We start from the raw sequence: 20,153 nt of genomic DNA, 5'->3' as shown, positions 1-20,153 counted from the left end.
GGATGAGTAGGAAACCAGCCACCTGATAGTAAAAGGCCATAGCTAGAAAAGGACAACTTTCTTGAAGAAAGAGAACCGAATCTGGCTGCCATATGTGAAAGGCCTAAGAATGAGGACTCACAGAGAAACTTCAGCTTTACAGAGAAGACTCAAATCTGGGAAAAGCAACCAGAGAAGCAACCTTCCACTTCGTAGAGGTCAGGGGGAACCGGATTATCAGCCACACAGGGAACGCTATTTGACTGGCTATCTACATCACAGCAGGTGAAAGAGAACTGATACACCCAGCATTCGGTTATCAGGATTTCTCCTAACTAGTTCACAAGCTGCCCTAACGTTAGCCACAAAAATTGACAAAAGGTTAGCTCCCTTATAGATAGGGCAACAGAAGGAACTGCACTCCCCAGGCATAGGACATGCGCCACGTATTTACAATTATTTCAGAAACGGAAAATCAAGGATGATCCCCTCTCAATGTTTATCCCTAACTGACATTTGCAGTCACGGCTGGCCCACAAGAACTGATCTACTACTGTGTTTCCCCAAAAATAAGACGTAGCTGGACAATCAACTCTAATGCGTCTTTTGGAGCAAAAATTAAGATACGACCTGGTCTTATTTTACTATAAGACCGGGTCTTATATAATATGATAGAAGACCAGGTCGTATATTAATTTTTGCTCCGGCTAGGTCTATTTTTGGGGAAACATGGTATAGAAGACGTGAGAATTTAAGATGCTCATGTACCAGATCCAAACCTAAATACAACTTTTCTTTGTCCATTTTGAAAAAATAGATGCCAAATACCTCAATTTACAAGATCAACACAATGGAAAGAGTTATAAAAAATGATTTTGCTGTATAGCAAGTGAATAATGAGTTCCATTAAAATATATTTAATCAAAGAGGATAAAAAAGTGCAGTAATGCAGGTGTGAAACCAACGCTTCCCAACTCGGTGTGGTATCACCATACCACAGAAGCACGTTCTTGTATCTCATGAGCTTAAACTACAAAATGATTGTGCCATTTCCTGTCACAGTGAAAGAATACACCTCTCCTTCTCAACATGAGGGAAAAGGGGATCCTTCAAATATAAACAGATTAATTTCTCTGCCCAGCAATCATGACCTCTATGTCATTCATCTAAATCTGAGCAAAATCTCACAAACCTGAAACCTCCTCTTTGCAAAAATAATCCCAACTCCAATCTTGTCCTGTCAATTTCTGCCATAATCAACCACAGCAAGTAATTCTCCTCTCCCAGTCCTGTTAATATCATCTGTTAGTATGTAAAATCTAGTTAAATTATTGATTTCAAGGTCCTCCACCTTGAAATGACTTCCTCCTTCAACCAATTGCCCTACCACAACCCAGTTTGTGCCCTCCCAAGTCAGCAAAATTATGTGCTTCCATTTATCCATAACCAGACCTTTCTAAGATCCATTCCTTTATCTCACCACTGTCCTCCCCACAAACGATACTGGGTACACGAGTCAGTTTGGACTTTACAAATACAAAAAAATGACGGGTCTGCTTTTCCCCGATTCCTGTCTTTCCTCCAATTCTACAGATCACAAACTTCTTGAAAGCAAGGGCCACCACACACACACACACTTCACTTGAAGTCTCCCAGAACCCAAGCAAATGCTGCACAATCTGTGGCCACTCCATAAATGCTTGTGGTTGGCTGACAATATTGATTATGATGATGAGAACTAGATGAGGCTTCTGAGTAGAACAGTCTAAGTAATGATTGCAACGAAGCAAGAATTTATGACACTCCTTATTAAAATTCTAATTGCATAATTGGGCCCTAAGGTATATATTTTCCCCCTTTGGTGACATGTACTGATTTCTTCTCTCTAAAAATACCTTAGCAAGGAAATCTAAATCTCAAAGAACTAACCAAGAAAAATTTCCACAGAACAAAAGAGACTAGAAAGAAACAAATCACAACACCTCAAGAAGTCAAAAAATGGAGGTTTTAAACTCTGATAAGTCTTTCAAAACAAAATGAATTACTGTTTTTCAGGGGGGAAAATTCCTTATGTTTGCAGCTTCTGGCATGTTTCCTGCTGAAGTGGAGAGAGGTTATGGCAGCAGCAGTGCATCCAGAGAGAGCTCCGCATCCTAACTCCCTCCGTCTACCACACACAAGCCTGTAACCTTGGGTGAACTATGCAGCTCCACTGGGCCTCAGTTTCTTCATCTGTCAATCTCTTATGGCCTGCGCAATGCCCAGATTTTATGATACTATGAAAAAAAGATGAGGCGCTTCAAAGTTGGTTGACAGATGACAAAGCAAAAAGAAACAATATGGTTATGGTACTATAAAAGCATTACAATCCCCCCAAAGCAAAGAAGACAATTTCTGTCTTTGGAATTTAGCTCACAACATGAAAGCAATCACAGCCTTGTCAAATCGCTATAAAACACCCAAACCCGCTGTGTTGGGAAAGTCACTTAACCTCTTTGAGTCTCAGCTTTCACAATCACCAAGTGGTCTTTCAGGATTAACACCCTCTGAGTTTATGAGCTTGAGCTGGTTTTATATAAACCATGTAGTACTTTTTTCATTGCTATAATAATTTTCTTTTAATCCTTTAACATCCCATTCTATATCTTAAAATCAATTTCAGAGATGTAAATGAAACTTAACATTTAATGTATGTGTGTTTTCTACAGTCTTTTCCCTTACTCAGGTTCTTCGATTGCTATCATGTTCCTTTCTCTTAATAATCAAGAGTTGACTTATAATAATGAACTCTCTGATGTAACAAGAATGATCACTATAATGCTGCTGGAAAACAGAGGTTTATTAGCACAAAGCATGCTGCTGATATTCAGCAATTGTCAATGATTACAATATTTGAAACACTGAGAATAAAAATTCTGCAGAGTTGCAAATTGGAAGCAACAGTAAATTCAGTGCAAATAGACAAAGCTAAATTTCAAATACCTAGTCATGAGGTACAATTAACACACTATTAAATACAACCCACAATTAAGTATTATCCAACTGATTAATTCCTCCTGCCCTTCACAAAAACTGTCCTTTGTATTTAAAAGTGCATTCCTTCAAAAAAAGCTCCCAACACAACAGAGCTGGAGCATAACCCATTTGTGTAAATCAACTCATGTAGAACCTAGATTCTAGCCTGGAAAGAAATTTTAAGCATTGTTTCGGTTTCTAGCTTGACCTTTTGATTTTTAAGTTTCAAGGTCATTCATGATAATAACACTGCTTTTAACAACACTGGAAGGTATAGGTTTGAGTGGGTAGGCCTGGTAAAAATGCCTGCACATAGATGAGAACTACTGTAGGCTAAAGACCTTTTAAACATATTTATGAGACTGATTTAATCTCAAATCAATATGAGTAGGACACTAGATAAAAACACCGTTGGTGAATTTAGAACGACAGATCAATTAAGTTTAGTAATTAGTCCGGGCTTCAGTTTTAAGTTTTATCTGAAAATCAAATTACCAAAATTACTAAGACTAGGAAACTAAAATTGGCAAGGTAGATAGGAAAACCATAAATAACCTAATTCACTAACAGAAAGGTTTTGTAAATTTTCCAAAGCTAGGTCCAAATTTGGCAAAGAAGCAAAAAGAACAGTAATGGGAGCAGGAAGAGGAAAAGGACCTTTAGAAATGATGTGCTCTGACCCCACCTAGTGGTGCCAGAGTGATTCCTAAACTGGGACAAGCATCTTGAATGACTGAAGATTTGATTAAAGATCTTTTTTCCCCCCTGAAGTCAGCACTTGTTTGGTAATAAATTTTTTACTTGCTAAAAATGTACTAAAACATGGATTTAGAATTTAAATTGGACAAAACACAGATAGGAGAATGGAACACAGCATCCTGTAACAAACCAGAGACGCCTCATCACACCAGCTGGCTAAAAAGATTAGCAGCTCTGAGAAAATTCAATTCCAGGTTTTTAAGACCTCAAATGCTTTAACTTCTGAAATTAAACAAGAAGCAAAAATGTTCTTGGACAAGAATGCAAAACTAGCAGGAATAATTGGAGAAGCCAGTCAAAAACAAAGAAAAGAGGAAATTTTCAAAATGACACACTGTAGACAAAAGAATGAAGAATAATTAACTACGGCAGAAATCAGAAAAGAATCCTGCTGTCACAGTGGACATCAAGCTAAATAGAGATCAATTATATAGCACATTATAAAAAAAAAAATCCTTAAACAGGGATAAGGCATAAGGTAAAGCTCATCATATTTAGACTAATTATAGAGTCTAAAGGGTCTACAATTACAAAGGCATGGATAACCTGAAGAAGGTTCAAAGAAAATGAAGGAGATTATTAAAGGAAAAAATTCACAGTGCCTCTAGCATGAGACCCTTTCTCTTTGTTCCCACACTTCCAACTCATGATAACACAGGAAACTAATAGTTACCAAGTGCTTCTGAAGGTCAGGCTCTGGGCTTAGTGCTTATAAAGGTCCTCTTCGGGGGGCGGCCAGATGTCTTAGTTGGTCAGAGAGCGAGCTCTGAACAACAAGGCTGCCAGTTCAATTCCCACATGGGATGGTGGGCTGCGCCCCCTGCAACTAAAGATTGAAAACAGCGACTGGACTTGGAGCTGAGCTGTGCCCTCCACCAACTAGATGGAAGGATAATGACTTGGAGCTGATGGGCCCTGGAGAAACACACTGTTCCCCAATATTCCCCAATAAAATTTATTAGGGAAAAAAAAAGGTCCTCTTCATTCATGCTGTAAAACAATCCTATAAGAAAAATACTACATTCTCCTCATTACAGATGTGGCAACTGAGGTGTAGAGATCTAAGTCCAAGTTCACTTGGGGAGCAGGTAGCAGTGATAGGACTTTACCCGGGCCAATTTACCCCTTCTATCAGGACACCAGCTCTTGTTCCCTAGCAATATCCTTTCTGTCTTCTAGAAGATTTCTCTCATAGGTACATACTGAAATCCTGAGTTGACTTCCTACCTAAGAAGGAAATCTAAAAGAGGGAATTGTGCAATGAGCTTCTTCTGCCCAGATCACCTAAAATAGGATGTTAAAGCCAAGGGCTTTTGAAATCAAGTTCTTCTCCCTCATTTTTCAGATGAATAACTGAGGCCTGGGGGAAGAAGAGATGTGCCTAAAGTCACACAGAGGAGCTCTGCCTAGAAGCCAGGGCTTCAGTGCTATTGATGGTTTTACACAAGTAGCACCCTGACTGTGCAGGGGGACCAGACAGGAAAGTGAGCTGACCTCCTGGGCCCAAGAACTGCCCCTGCCTGGCTGGCCTCGGGGCCTGAGGACTGGCTCTGGGCCTTGGTACCTCCTGAATCTTGGGCCTACTAGGCCTTCTGCTCCTTCTTGGCCACATAAGACCCCGATCCCTGACCTCATCCTTCTAGTGCCCAGGCCATCAGGTTCACTAGACCTTTAACTTTCCGAGTTCTGTCCCAGCCCCCAGCTAGCTAAGGTTTCAGTGTGACACCCGGCCCAAAGCAGTTGCCTTCTAATTGGGCTCCTTGTTTCCAACCTCTCTCCGCCCCCACTTCCAAACATTCCAAATCATTCTGCATGCTGACCACTTTAAATCATGCTCCTAGGAAAAACCTCAACGCTCCCATTGCATCTGAATACAAGCGCCTTCATCCGGCCCTCAAGGGCCTCCAATATCTGGCCTGAACGTACCAATGCAAACACATCTCTCCTCTCTCCCTCCTCAAACCACCTACTTCCCATCTACTGCCTTTGCTCAGGCCACATCCTCTGATCCACTGACAGGAACGTTCTTCCCCCTGCATCTGTGGACATAAACCTGCCCTCAAAGCCAGAGGTGAGGGGGATGGGGGAGTGCTCCCCATTCACCCCATGCACCCCTCTCAATAGTAACACGCCCTCACTTGACATATATAGGCTCCTTTGTTATCTTTTTATTGTGTCCTGTTTCTCTAACTTGATTATAAGCACCTTGGAGGCTGGAACTTTCCCTCTTAATATCTTCCTGTGTGCTCTCATGCCTTAAATACTGGCTGTTCCAAAACTGAACTACAGGGGTGTTGCCACGCAGCAGCCTACCCGTCTGTCTCCTCGTACCTGCCCCTAAAGAAAGGAGAGTCTGTAAGATGGATCCTTTCAGGGACTTTGCTTCACCTTTGTGCTTACACCTTACGTCTCTCTGTTTGGCCCCAAAAAGATGTCTGGTCAGCCAATGACGAGTAAGATTCCCCACGGAGGGGACAACTCAAGCCAGGCGCAGTCTAGTGGGGACCAACAGGAGAACCCACGGGGTTCACAGAGGTGGCCACAGCCCCCCACCTTCCCCTGGCTAAGGAAAGCCTCTGCCTCTGTGGCTGCATTCCTTCCCACAACCTGCAGGGGAAGTGATTCAATGGTGTGCTCTCCATCTATTCAGATGCATAAAGGTTTTGTCCCGTGGGGAAGTACATACATCCTGAGACTTAGGGTTCTGCTGCCTGCAGGCAAGGGTGATGGGCTTGAATCAGTTTCCTATTATGATGTGTGGGATTCACAGATCTTGAGATTGACAAGCTTTACCTCCTTTGCTTCCCCACCTAACTAATAAAAGCTATGCTAGGCCCGATTCGGGGCTCAGTCCTTGAGGCTGCAGTCCCTTGGCCCCGCTTCACTCTATTCATGGCTACTGTCTTTTCTTAATCCTGTGCTGCCCTCGCTCCCCACAACCCATGTCGCGCGACACAGGGGAAGTAGGGACTGGAGAGGGAGGTGAACTTTAAAGAAGTTCGATAACTAACTTTTCAAGGTACATGTAAAGGTCTCAGAACAGAGAGGTTAACCAATTGCTCTGTGTAGAGCACAAAATATGAAAAGACACCAGGTTGAATACAGTGAAGAACAGTCTGAGCATAAAGCATGTTAAATAGCAACTAGAAAATAATTAACTGTTACAAAATGTTTCATTTTAAGCCAAAAGAAAGGAAGTTGAAATAGATCCTGGCAAGTGAAAGGATTCACTTTCGGAAAATGGCCGTTTGATTCACAAAGACAAGCTAAACACGAAGGTGATGTAAGGCTGTCAATCACATCACTCACCAACCAAAAATTTTAAGCCCACTCGCAAGCTCGCAAAACGGTTCTAAAACGGTGTCGGACACCACATGCAATAAGTAATGTCATAGAGAAATAGTTGTTGAGTTAGGAAGTTCTTTGAAAAATCTCCTTTCTTTCTCCTTTCTACTTTCTTTTTCCGGTTTATCAAATACAGTAGTACCTCGGTTTTTGAACATCTCTGTTGATGAACATTTTGGTTTATGAATGCCGTAAACCGGAAATAAATGCTTCGGTTTTCGAACACGACTCAGAAGTCGAACATGTCACACAGCTTCCCCTGAGTGCGAGATCCTGAGGCCTAGCTGTCGGCTGTTTTCGAATGTTTCAGAGCTCGTGGATTACGTTAGAAAACCGAGGTCCCACTGTACTTAACTTCTCCCCAGGTTTCTAAACTTTTCTCTCCTTTTTCTACTTGGAGCTTCCTATTTGGGTAGCACAGTTAAGTAGAAAGAAGGCTGGCTGGAAGACAGATGACCTGGCCTAAAACGTTGAACCCGCCACTCAGAACTGTGTGGTGGTCTTGGACACAAAGAGTGGGGAACACTTGAGCAGAGCCGAGGAGAATAAGAACATCTATGCCAGGAGCCAAGTGAGGAGGGCATTCTGGGCAAAGGGAAGAGCCAATACAAAAGCGTGGCAGTGTGGAGAAAGCTTTCAGGAAAGAGCAAACAGCACAATGGGCCCAGAGCAAAGAGAGCATGTGAGGAAGTGCAGGAGAGGCTGGGAAAGGGAGCCAAATGATGAGAGGCCCTGCACATGCTTCCCTTCATATAACAGCCCTGGTATGGAACTTACCTGTGCCGGTGCTAGTCTAAGTACCTTACCAATAATAACTCAATTTTAAATCCCTGTAACAACCCTCTGCAGGAAGAATGGCTACAACCCGCATTTTACAGAGAAGGAAACAAAGGCATGTGAGAAGATTAGGGAACTGGTCTAAGGTCACGCAGCTGGTTAGGGGCAGGGCCAGGAGCAGGCTCCTGAGACCATGGTTGTAACCTCTAGGCTGTGCTGCTTCACAGCCCCAACGAGGAAACTAGAGCTTGAGCTAAGACCTCTTCAACTTACTTGAAAGCCTCGTACTGAGGTTCAAATTGGTCGACCAACGGCCTCATTGGTCGTTCCCGAGTTACACGGTGTGCCCATCTATTTTCCCATTACTTACCTGCCCCTGTCCTCTTCTTTCTTGTGCAGAACAGACAATGGCTCCACTGGGACTTTAAGCAGCCTGTTTCCCCTGTCTGAGCCTCCATTTCCGCCTCTGAAAATGAAGCCCCTGGCAGCATCTGCATCCTAAGTGGGTCTTGATCACTGCTAGGTCATGTTCACTGCCTAGCCCATGAGGGTACTCAGTAAATATCTGTCGAATTAATAAATAAACGAGTCTCCATTATATCAAATGAGGTAGTGTGTTTAAAGCACTGAGCATGGCACCTGGCACAAGTAACTGCTGTACCTTAGCCCTTTCTCCCACAAAAGGGCAGACGTGGGGTCCAGCAGACAGCAGCACTAGCCAGTGTATGCCCTGCTTCCTCCTCTCCTCTTCACCAGCAGGACTGCATTCAGCAATCACCCTTGACTGTCCATGTCCTACATCTGGGGCACCCATGCCATCCACAGGCACTGCTTAAACCCCATGGGAGAGCCCAACGAGGAGGTAGAGACAATCTTTCTTCTGAAACAAGAAGGCAAGTTTCTCAGTGCCCTCGCGTAGAATACGATTACTATATACTACAACTGAGCGATGAAATAACCACCACTGCCCCCTGGAGTTTACCATTCCAGAAGGGAATTGTTGGCCTGAATCTTGTGGTGTCTAAACTTTAACATCTTACTAAAAACACCAGCGTCGTTCTTTTCGTTTTCCCCTTTCACAAGTTCCTTCTGTCATGGACAATTTTATGTTGGAATAACCTGTATCGTTGGTGTTTAATCCAACCATAATCCCCCTTGGGTATGTGAAAACATTTGGAGTACCAACCAACACGAGAAGGCGGCTTCGTTTTCAATATAAGATAGTATCAGAATCATAACTCAATTTTGAGAAATTTTTCATACTTGGCTCTTCTTACTGATAGACTGAATTATTAGAGTAAAATTCCAGCCTAGATAAGAAATAACATAACCATTTAGCCTCCTGGCAAATTACATTCAGCACCTACTTTCTCAAAATGACAAATATCGAGTCTTTCAAGTGGAAAAATCCTCCAAAGCATTGAGCCAATGCAGCACGTAGTGCAAGGAAGAGATTTTCTTTTCCCCTCTCTCTGCAGCAAAAAAAGTCTGAATTTACTAACACAAGGTAACATGATTCCTTTTAACAACCACTGGTTCTGAAATTGAGTCCTTAGGAAACCACGTACATTTGATCTCAGTAAAGCCGAGAATTCCTCCAGAACCATCTCTCTTTTTTTCCAAATGCACTGGCCATCTCCTCGCATTAGTACCTTGCTCAGTTAATGTACAACATAAAAATAGGACAGGAGAATAAGACTGATCGCTTCTCAGAAGCAGAGTTCTCTCTTATCATCCTAAATGAAATTAGTTACTTTCAAAAGAATATTTGGACATTGCTTAAAAACAGGTGTTTTCACTGGAAACTTGAGGTTCAATGAGATGCAACAGCTTGACAAATCACACATGGCAGCACCTATGGTGACCTAAGCCTTCTACTTTAGGCCAATTATAGTACCTTTCTTTCTGCCCAGCACTACGCAGTCTACGAATCCTTATAAGAACCTTGAGAGGTCAGTGGTATTAGTTCCATTTTACAGATGTGGAAACTGAAATCCAGAGAGCTTAAGTATCTTACCTAAACTTTAAGCAGTTTAGCTGGAATTCAAGCCCCGGTCCACCTTATTTTAAAGCCTATGCACTTCCTCCTACTGCTTTGTTGCTCAGTGTGGTCCCTGGGTCAGTGGCATAGACATCACTTAAGAGTTTGTTAGAAATGCAGAATTTTCAGTCCCACCGAAAAACGACAGAATCAGAACCCACATTTTACCAACATCCTCAGGTCATTTATTCGAATCCTTTAAGATCTAAAGTTTGACAGATTCTACACTATATGAGGTGTGGTCAAACAATACAGTGAATGTTTAAATCTAAAAAATTATTACAGTAGTAAAAGATATATTGCCATTAATCTGCCTCAAGATACTTCACTTCGAACACACGTATCCCATCGTTCTTGCCACTTTCTGAAGCAGTTCTGGAAGTCGTCTTTCGTGACTGTCTTTAGTTGCGCAGTCATGGCTGCCTCGATGTCCTGAATCAATTCAAAATGTTTTCCTTTCATGGTAATTTTGACTTTGGGGAAGAGCCAGAAGTTGCACAGTGCCAGATCCGGTGAATAAGGTGGATGAGGACACACTGTAATGTTTTTATTTGACAGAAATTGCCGTATACCAAAAGCGATGTGTGACACGGAGCGTGGAAGATGATTTACAGCACACTTTAAAACACACCTTCTCTCAACCGCAGCTCACACCCGACTGACTGCACGAAACAAGTTGAAACTTGTCACACACTGTTACTAAAGTTTGACACACCACTTCCCGTTGGATGGCACTCAGCAGCAGCATTCACCATACTGTTTGATCACAACGGAAAGGCTCCGTGTCACACATGGCTTCTGGTATGGCCATTTCTGTCAAAAAACATTACAGTGTGTCCTCATCTACCTTATTCACCGGATCTGGCACTGTGCAACTTCTCCCTCTTCCCCAAAGTCAAAATGACCATGAAAGGTAAACGTTTTGACTCAATTTAGGTCATGGAGGCAGCCACAACAGTGCAACTAAAGACACTCATGAAAGAGGACTTCCAGAACTGCTTCAGAAAGTGGCAGGAACAATGGGATAAGTGTGCTCAAAGTGAGGGGGAGTATTTTGAGGGGGACTAACGGCAATGTGCGAATGTGTCTTTTACTGTAATAAATTTTTTTATTTAAACATTCACCGTATTTTTTGATCATACCTCACAACATTCTGCCTCTCTGAATGTCACTACTATTAGCCCTTTCTATAGATCGTGGTTCCCAATGTGGGGGCGGGGGGACAGGAAAAAGGGAGGGTGTTTATCCCCTAGGGACACTGGACAAAGTCTGAAGACATTTGAGATTGTCACAACTGGGGTTGGATGGAGGGTGCTACTGCTATCTTGTGGGTAGAGGCCAGAGATGCTGCGGAACATCCTCCAGCACAGGACAATGCCCTTCACAGAGCATCATCCAGACAAATGTCAAGAGCGCCGAGGTTGAGAAACCCTGCCATTGCTGATAATATTGTCCATCCTCTTTGGGTCTGGGGTCTGTTTACAGAAAAATAAGAGATTTTCATGGCAAAACTATGGCTAAAGAAAGGTCATACAAAATCCCTTTCCCTGTGGGTGTCCCTCACCATCTCTCACAACATATCAAATAGTGACTTAGATCAGGGGTTGGTAAACTATGGCCCACAAGACAAAGCCACCATCTCCCTGTTTTTGTGCAGTTTGAGAGCTAAGAATTAATTTTACATTTTTAAATGGTTGGAAAAAAATTTTAATAACATTTCGTCACTTGTGAAGATTATAAAAAATTCAAATTTCAGTGTCCATAATTAAAGTTTTATTGGAACAGAGTCATGCCTCTTATTTTTAATTTTATCAAAGGCTGCTTTTTTATAAACAACCTTATTGAGATATAATTCACCTATTCATATATTCACCTATTCAAGTATACAATTCAATGGTTTTTAGCATATTCAGTGTTGTGCAACTGTAACTACATTCAATTTTACATTTTCATCACCTCAAAAAGAAATCTTAAACACCTGTTATCATTCCCCTATCCCCACACCTCTTTTTTCCCCCCGCCCTAAGTAACCACAAATCTATATAGATATCCCTATTCTAGATTTGCATATGAAAGGAATCATATATGTGGTCTTTGTGATCAGCTTCCTTCACTTCTCATAATGTTTGTAAGGATCATCTATGTTGTACCATGTATTGGTACTCCATTCATTTTTATTGCCAAATAACATCCCGTTGTACTGATATACCACATTTTGTTTCTATAGTCATCTGCTGATTGACATTTGGGTTGTTTCCACCTTTGGTTCTGTGATCAAAATATCTAAAACAAATATGGAGGGGGGAGCCCCAAAATGGAGTCAGGGGTCATTAGGGAAGTCAGACTTATTCATGTCCGCACCCTGATGAGGTTTGAACTTTTGGACTTTCCTGCTTACTGTAGAAGTACATCCTGGAACTTAACCCCCCTTGTTTCCACGCCAATGCTTACCTTAGAATCTCACCACCTGGACCTGACCAATCCTTTTTGAATTAGCCATGCACACCGTGTTCAGTAGCCAATAGGAGAAGTTTCTTTTGTTCTAGATTGTGGTTTTTGCCTTTAAAAGCTTCAGCTTTTTCTGTCTTCCCCAGAGCACATTTCAGGTCTTTCCCTGAATCTGTCTCTCCCAGATTCGAATCCTTTAAGACCTCAAACTTTTAATTTGTTTTACAGCCTCAGATCTTTATTGGGCAATAGCTCTTTAGAATAATGCCGCTACAAATATTTGTGTACAAGTTTCTCTGTAGACATGTTTTCACTTCTCCTGAGTGGATGCCTATGAATGGAATTGCTAGGTCATATGGTAACTCCATGTTTAACAGAGGAACTGCCAGACTGCTTTCCAAAGTGGCTGCACCATTTTATATTACCACCAGTGGTGTATGAGGATTCCAATTTCTCCACATTCTTGCCAACACTGTTGTCATATGCATTTTCATTTCCAGTCACTAGTGGTCAGCTCTCATTGTGGTCAAGTCGTATCTCATTGTGTTTTTGATTTGCATTTCCCTGATGATTAATGATGTTGACCATCTTTTCATGTACTTATTAACATGTCTATATCTTCCTTGGAAAATGTCTATTCAGATCCTTTGGCCCATTTTTAAATTGGGTTATTTGCCTGTTTATTACTGAGCTGTAAGAGTTCTTTATATATTTTAGATATAAGACCCTTATGAGATACGTGATTTGCTAACATTTTTTCTTTTCACTTTCTTCGTGTCTTTTGGAGCACAGATGAAGTCCAGTTTATCTGTTTTCTTTTGTTCTTCATGTTTTTGGTGTCAAATCTAAGAATCCTATGCCAAATCCAAAGTCATAAAGTTTTATCCCTCTGTTTTCTTCTATTACAGTTTTAGTTCTTACATTTAGGGCTTGATCCATTTTGAGTTAACTTTTGTATGTGATGTGAAGGGTTCAACTTGATTCTTTTGCATGTGGCTATATTGTTGTCTCAGCACCATTTGTTGAAAAGCTTATTCATTGCAATAAGGGGTCTTGGCAACTGTCAAAATCAGTTAACCAAAGATAACATGGATTTCTGGACTCTCAATTCTAGTCCATTGATCTATATGACTACCTTTAGGCCAGTACCACACTATCTTAATTATGGCTGTTTTGTAGTAAGTTTTGAAATGAGGAAGTGTGAGTCTTTGTACTTTTTTCTTTTTCAAAATTGTTTTAGCTATTCTAGGATCCTAGCAATTTAATATGAATTTTAGAATCAGTTTGCCAATTTCTGCAAAGAAGTAAACTGGGGGATTGCACTGAATGTGTACATCAACTTGGGAAATATTACCATCTTAACAATATTAAGTCTTATGATCCATGAACAAGAAATGTTTTTCCACTTTAGATCATCTTTAATTTCTTTCAACAGTTTTATAATTTTCAGAATATAAGTTTTGCACTTATTTTGTTAATTTTATTCCTAAGTATTGTATACTTTTTGATGCTATTGTTAATAGAATTTTCTTAATTTCATGTTTAGATTGTTCATTGCAGGTATATACAGAGGGTGCCAACAAAATGTGTACACATTTTAAGAAACGAAAAAACTGTATTAAAATTGTAATACTCAATATACAGAGGGTGCCAAAAAAATGTATACAAGTGGACACTTTGGTCAATGTTGCTCAAGCAGTAGTTCACCATTATCAGAAGTGTCTGGACGCTGATGGTAACCACTTTGAGCACCTCTTGTAATTGTAGAAGTCAAACGTGACTTGTATTCATCTTTTGTTATTGGCATATATTGAATATTACAATATTAATACTGTTTTCCTTTCTTAAAATGTGTATACATTTTTTTGGCATCCTCTGTATACCAATAACAAAAGATGAATACAACTCATGTATATACATTTTTTTTGGCATCCCTGGTATAATTACAATTAATTTTTGTATATTGATCTTGTAACCTGCAACCTTGCTCAACTTGTTTATTAATTCTAATAGTTTTTTTAGAGGATTCTTTAGAATCTGTATACAAGATCATGTAGTCAGTGAATACAGAAAGCTTAACTTCTTCCTTTCCAATACGGATGTCTATTATTTCATTTTCTTGCCTACTTGTCCTGGCTAGAATCTCCGGTACAATGTTGAACAGAAGTGGTAATAGTGGACATTCTTGCTTGTTCCTAATCTTAGGGGGTAAGCATCCAGTGTTTCACTATAAAGTATATTAGCTGTGGGTTTTTCACAGATGTTCTTTATCAGGTTAAGGAAGTTCCCTTGTATTCTTATTTTGTTGAGTGTTTTTATCATGAAATGCTGTTGGATTTTGTCAAGTGCTTCTTCTCCATCTATTGAGATCATGTGATTTTTGTTTTTTATTCTGTTGGTAAGGTGTAATACCCATTAATTGATTTGGGAATGTTAAATCAACCTTGTACTCCTGGAATAAATGCCACTTGGTTATGGCATATAATTATTTTCATATGTTGCTGGATTCAGTTTGATAGCATTTTTGTTACAGATTTTTGCTTCACTATTTATGAGAGATTGGTGTCTAGTTTTCTTGTGTTATCTGTGTCTGGTTTTGGTATCAGGGTAATGCCGGCCTCATAAACTGAGCTGGAAAATGGTCCCTCGACTTCTATTTTTCTTAGAATAGCTTGTTAAAAGTTGGCTTTAATTGTTCTTGAAATGTTTGGTAGAATTCAGTGGTGAAGCCATCTGGGCTTCTAGTAAGTAGAGCTTGAGCTTTTCATCATGGGTAGTATTTTTATAGCTAATTTACTTTCTTCAGTTTGTAGAGGTCTATTCAGATTGTCTCTTCTTGAATAAATTTTGATAGTGGTATCTTTCTAGGAATTTGTCCAATTCATTTAAGTTACCTAATAATTTGGTGTATAACTGCCATTTTTCTTTTTGTTTCCTATGTTTTTTTGTTTCTCTATTCCTCCTTTATAAATTAATGCAATTAACTTGCATTAATTGAATATTTGCTAATGAAGCATTTAAATTTCTTTAATGATTTTTTCCACTATATTTTTACTTTTTTCCACTATATTTTTAAAGATTTCTTTTTTTAGTGGTTACTCTAGGATTCACCATATAATCCTGATTTATCAGAATCAGCTTCAGACTTATATTAGCTTAATTCCAGTGCTATATAGAAATGTTACTCCTATATAGTTCCATTCCCTTCTCCCTTTTTATAGTATTAGTGTTAATATATATTACACCTATTAAAGTTACAAACCTGACAATACATTGTTATAGTTATTACTTTGCAACTTTACCACCTGCAGTCATTTCCTTAGCTCATTACAGCTACCAGTATGCTCCCACCCACCTCCTTTGTGCTGTTATTGGCTAGTACATTACACATATATTACATTTCTATGTTATATTCCCAACAGTATTATGTGTGTGTGTGTGTGTGTGTGTGTGTGTGTGTGTGTGTGTATGTGTGGACACAATTGCTGTTAAATCTGTTAAGAGAAAGGAGAAAAATATTCATTTATATTCTCTTTTATGATTATATAATTACCTTTATTGGTGCTTTTTTTTTTTAATGCAGATTTAAATTACTAACTGAAGTCACTTGCTTCTAGCCTGAAGAACTTCCTTTAGTATTTCTTGTAAGGTGGGTCTTTGAGCAACAAATTTTCTCAGGTTTTGTTTATCTGAGAAAAATCTTTATTTCACCTTCATTTTTGAAATATCCTTTTCATTTATATCCAGCTATTCTAGATATAGGATTCTTAGTTGACAAGTTTTTTCTTTCAGTACTTTGAAGAAGTCAGCTGTTAATCTTATTGGGGTTCCCTTGTAAGTGTGGAGTCATTTTTCTCTTGCTGCTTTCAAGATTTTCTAATCTTTGACTTTCAGCATTTTTAGTATATCTGTTTGTGAATCTCTTTGTATTTATCCTCCTTGGAGTTCACTAAGCTTCCTGAATGTTTAGGCTATTGTTTTTCAATAAATTTAGAGAGTTTCAGTCATTATTTTAAAAATATTTTTTCCCTCTCCTCTCCTTCTGGTATTACCACTGTGCATGTTGCTGCACCTATCACATTTTTCTGCAGCTCTGTACATTTTTCTTCATTTTTTTTCCTCTCTACTTTTCAGCTTGTATAATCTCTACCAATCTATCTTCAAGTATGCAAATGCTTTCTTCTGCCAGTTCGAATCTACTTTGAGCCCCTCTGAATTTTTTATTTCAGTCACAGTACTTTCCAACTCCAGAGTTTTAATTTGGTTCTTTTTAATAATTCATCTCTCTCTATTTATATTCTCTATCTGATACAAAAATATCATTATCCCTTCCTTAACTTCCTTAATCATGCTTTCCTTTAGTTCTGTGAACATATTTATAATGGCTACTTTGAAACCTTTTCATTAAATCTGACATCTGGTCGCTCTCACAAGCAATTTCTGTTGCTAGCCTTTATCAATTGTATGGGTCATATTTCCCTGTTTCTTTGCATACCTCATAATGTTTTGTTGGAAACTAGACATTTTAGATAATATAGCAATCCTGGGAACTGGTGCCCCCTCTTCTGGGCTTGTTATTGTTATTTGCTTATTTATTTAAAGACTGGCTGAAATCTATTTCCCTCACAGTGTTAAGGCCTATGATGTTTGTCCTCAGGAAGGCCATCTTTGCTTATGACCATAGGTTTTAGTAGGGCTCTCTTTCCCTAATCGTACCCAGCTGTTAAACTCCACTAATTGTGGTATATTGTTCTATTATTTTCAACAATGCTCAGGGGCATAACTTGCTCTACAGTAATCCAATCAAAAGGTGTCTCTTTTGAGGGAACAGTTCCTGAGATCCATGTTTGATATTTGTTCTGACCCCAGCAGGGCTTTTCCCTAGCTATCTTATTGCCCCATTCTCTCCTGCAAACAAGCTGGCCTACAATCTAGGTCGCATCTTCATTCAATCCACAAATCCCCTACCAATTGCCTTTCACCAAGACCTCCACTGTTCTTGAGTACCCTTAGGCATAAACTTCTCCATAATATGTAGCCAATGAAGTTCCAACCTTTGGAAAGAGATTAGTAGCTAAGGTTTTTAAGGCTGCTTCTCCCTCCTGGCAAAATTTCTGAGCCCTTGGTGGAAGTGGGGAGGGAGGACATACCACCCTGAGGTCTTCTCAGTTTGCCTCTCTGGGCTGGAACCACCTTCTCCCAGGCTGAGCGTGGGCCAAGAGTAAATGGGGCCTAGTATTTTCAGTGTGCCACACCCAGGGCACAGCCTCCATTCCACAAGTAGGAGCTGGGTGGAAGAAAGAAGCTCCCATCTTTCAACTCCACTCAGTTTCAGCAACAAATAACCTTGGGCAGCTGAGAAGCACTGAAGTTCTGCTCCTCTTAGGAAGACAGCCTTCTGACTAGGAGCTAGGGGAGAGGGAGCCCTGTGTTTTGAGTTGCAGCAGTCCGAAGCAGAATCTCTGCCTTGCTGAGCTGGGAACAGGGAGGGTGGTAGTGGTCTTGGTTCAAATGCCACAAACCCTTGCCTTCCTTACCAAATTTTTATGTATTTTCTTGAATAGATGTTTCTTCACTTAATGTTTGCCTTTAGGACCATTCCTAGAGGATTTGAATTTTTTTTTAAATAATTTTTACCAGTTTTATAAAGAACCATGTCAGTGGAGCTCTTCACACTGGAAGTCATGCTAGAAGTTAATCCTGTCTACAGTGGCTTTTGGGCTACAATGGTGCTACAATAGTACATCTGAAGAGTTAAGTAGTTGCAACTGAGACCTTATAGCCTTCAAAGCTGAAAATATTTACTATGTGGCCCTTGACAGAAAAAGTTTGCCAATCCCTGACTTAGGTCACTGCTGCCAATACTGCTGGTCCACAGACCACACTTTGAATAGCAAGAGCTTAAATTACTTGAGAAGGCAGTACTGTATGGGCTAAGAGCTTGATTCAAAACCCCACTTCGCCATTTACTATATATATGATTTGGGGTATGTATCTCATTGGGTTGTTGTAAGAATTAAATGTATGAATGTCCGGCACTTAGAAAGTATTCAACAAATAGTAACTGTTATCATCATGATAGAAACTATGGAAAATGTAAGACACCACCTCTTTCCTCAAAGTTTTTTTCCAGAAAATTTAAGTTTTGGAAAAAGGAAACAAGTATAGACTTCCCAATAACACAAGATGCTTTTTAATACCTGGTGTACATAATATTGTCTAATGGAGTAAAAACTCTGTAGCGCTGGAGCCTAAGCCTGACACTGAAAACTAGAATTTGCTACCACAGATGCTTCCAGCCTTTAGCAGTAACAATGAATGAAAACACGAAGGAAGTGCTTCCAAACCCAAAGCCCTACTGAAAAGGGCAGCAATTTATCTTTAATATGAGGATTTGGGCCTAGATGGTTCCTTCCGGTTCTAGCCATCCCTATCTATGCCCAGAGATGATATAAGCAGAATCCCTCAAGTCTCCACCTCGACTGTCACCGCGACAGGGGCGCCCCGATAAGTGCCAAACCCGCACGAGGGCCAGGAGAGCAGAGATTCCGCCAGGCTCCGCTCACAGCAGCCCATTCGGGCTGCCAGTTGGTTACCTCGCAATTGAACTCCATCTCGGCGTCCATGGTGACGATCCGCACGGTGAACGTCTTGGGCTGCTTCCTCTTGAGCGAGCTGAAGCTCATGCGGGAAGCGATGGCCCCGGCCATGGTGCGGGGCTCAGGCCCGGGACCCTCGCGTCCCGAGACCTGCGCTTTGGGACTGTTAGCCCCCCTGGAGGAGCTGCACAGGCCTCAGGGCCACCATGGTGGCCGGGTGGCCAGCCTGGGAGCTGTCTGAGCCGCGCGGGCCCCAAGCGGCCAGCATGGGCCGCGAGGACCCTGCCCCGGGAGCGGAAAGGTGGAGTTGCGGGGCGAGCCCTTACGGCCGTAGGAAGGGAACGCGAGCGAGGACCGACGGGGCGGACTCGGCCCGGAGCTCCGGGACTCGAGCCGAGGACGCTGGGGTCACCCGGGGACGGGGCCCCTAGACGGCAGCGGCCCAGATCCCGCGCGCCTCTCAGCGGCTGACGGAGGTCTCGGGGCCGCGCCGCAGCCAGGCGCGCACGTGCGCGCGTGGCTGTCACCGTCCTCGCTCCGCGCGCCCGCGGGAAGTGTCCCCTCCCCGCAGCCCCCGGCCTGCTCCCTGCCCCGCCCTCAGGCCCCCGAGATCACAACTCACAGCTCAACCTAACAGGCGACCACCCCTTAGACGCAGCAATTGGCTTAAAACTCCGAAGAAGGCGGGACTTTCACTCTCCGTCCCGCCTTCCTCACAAGGACTCCACCAATTGGAAGTTCCGCTCCAACTGGAGGCGTGGGCCTGGGTTCGGAGTTGACTGGCTATAGACGCCGTCGCTCCGATCGCTTTGTTAGCAAGGGGTACGCCTACTCTAACAAGACTGGTTGAGGCGGCGGATCCCGGCGCGCCTTTCCTGGGAAACCACGTTGAGGCTGGCCCCAGGGTACGGGAGTCGGGTTTCTCCCAGGTCCAGTAAAGGACTGCCCTTCAGATCAAGTACGCGCCGAGTATGACGCCCCAAGGCATCGTGTTTCGGACACCCGGCGGATAATCCTGTTTAGCACTTAGTAATTACATATACTGACCTATGTTTCTCAAAACTTTTAAATTACTTGTGGAGGCCGCCTAGGTTCCCGGCACTCTCCCACAGATCCTTCTGCTTCTCTTTAGAAGTATTCATTATTACCGAGGAGGGGATAATTGTACCTACTTCATGGAGGTTTTGAGG

At 41.5% G+C, this 20,153-nt stretch overlaps 1 protein-coding gene across 4 annotated transcripts in view; it reads right to left on the bottom strand.

Annotated features, from left to right (window-relative positions):
• The window catches only part of NF2 (NF2, moesin-ezrin-radixin like (MERLIN) tumor suppressor), a 68,792-nt gene extending 49,202 nt beyond the window's left edge, over nt 1–19,590 (bottom strand). For all 4 annotated transcript variants that reach the window (XM_033097573.1, XM_033097572.1, XM_033097574.1 and 1 more), the window contains exon 1: nt 18,961–19,590. In XM_033097573.1, the coding sequence (XP_032953464.1) occupies nt 18,961–19,074 (114 nt within the window). In that variant the 5' untranslated portion in view covers nt 19,075–19,590. The remainder of the gene's footprint in view (nt 1–18,960) is intronic.
• Between the last annotated feature and the right edge of the window lie 563 nt (nt 19,591–20,153).

The sequence above is a fragment of the Rhinolophus ferrumequinum genome, chromosome 25 (assembly GCF_004115265.2).
Source record: "Rhinolophus ferrumequinum isolate MPI-CBG mRhiFer1 chromosome 25, mRhiFer1_v1.p, whole genome shotgun sequence".
Taxonomy (NCBI): Eukaryota; Metazoa; Chordata; class Mammalia; order Chiroptera; family Rhinolophidae; genus Rhinolophus; species Rhinolophus ferrumequinum.
The sequence above is the reverse complement of the archived record's forward strand: the minus strand, read 5'-3'. Positions and strand labels throughout refer to the sequence as shown.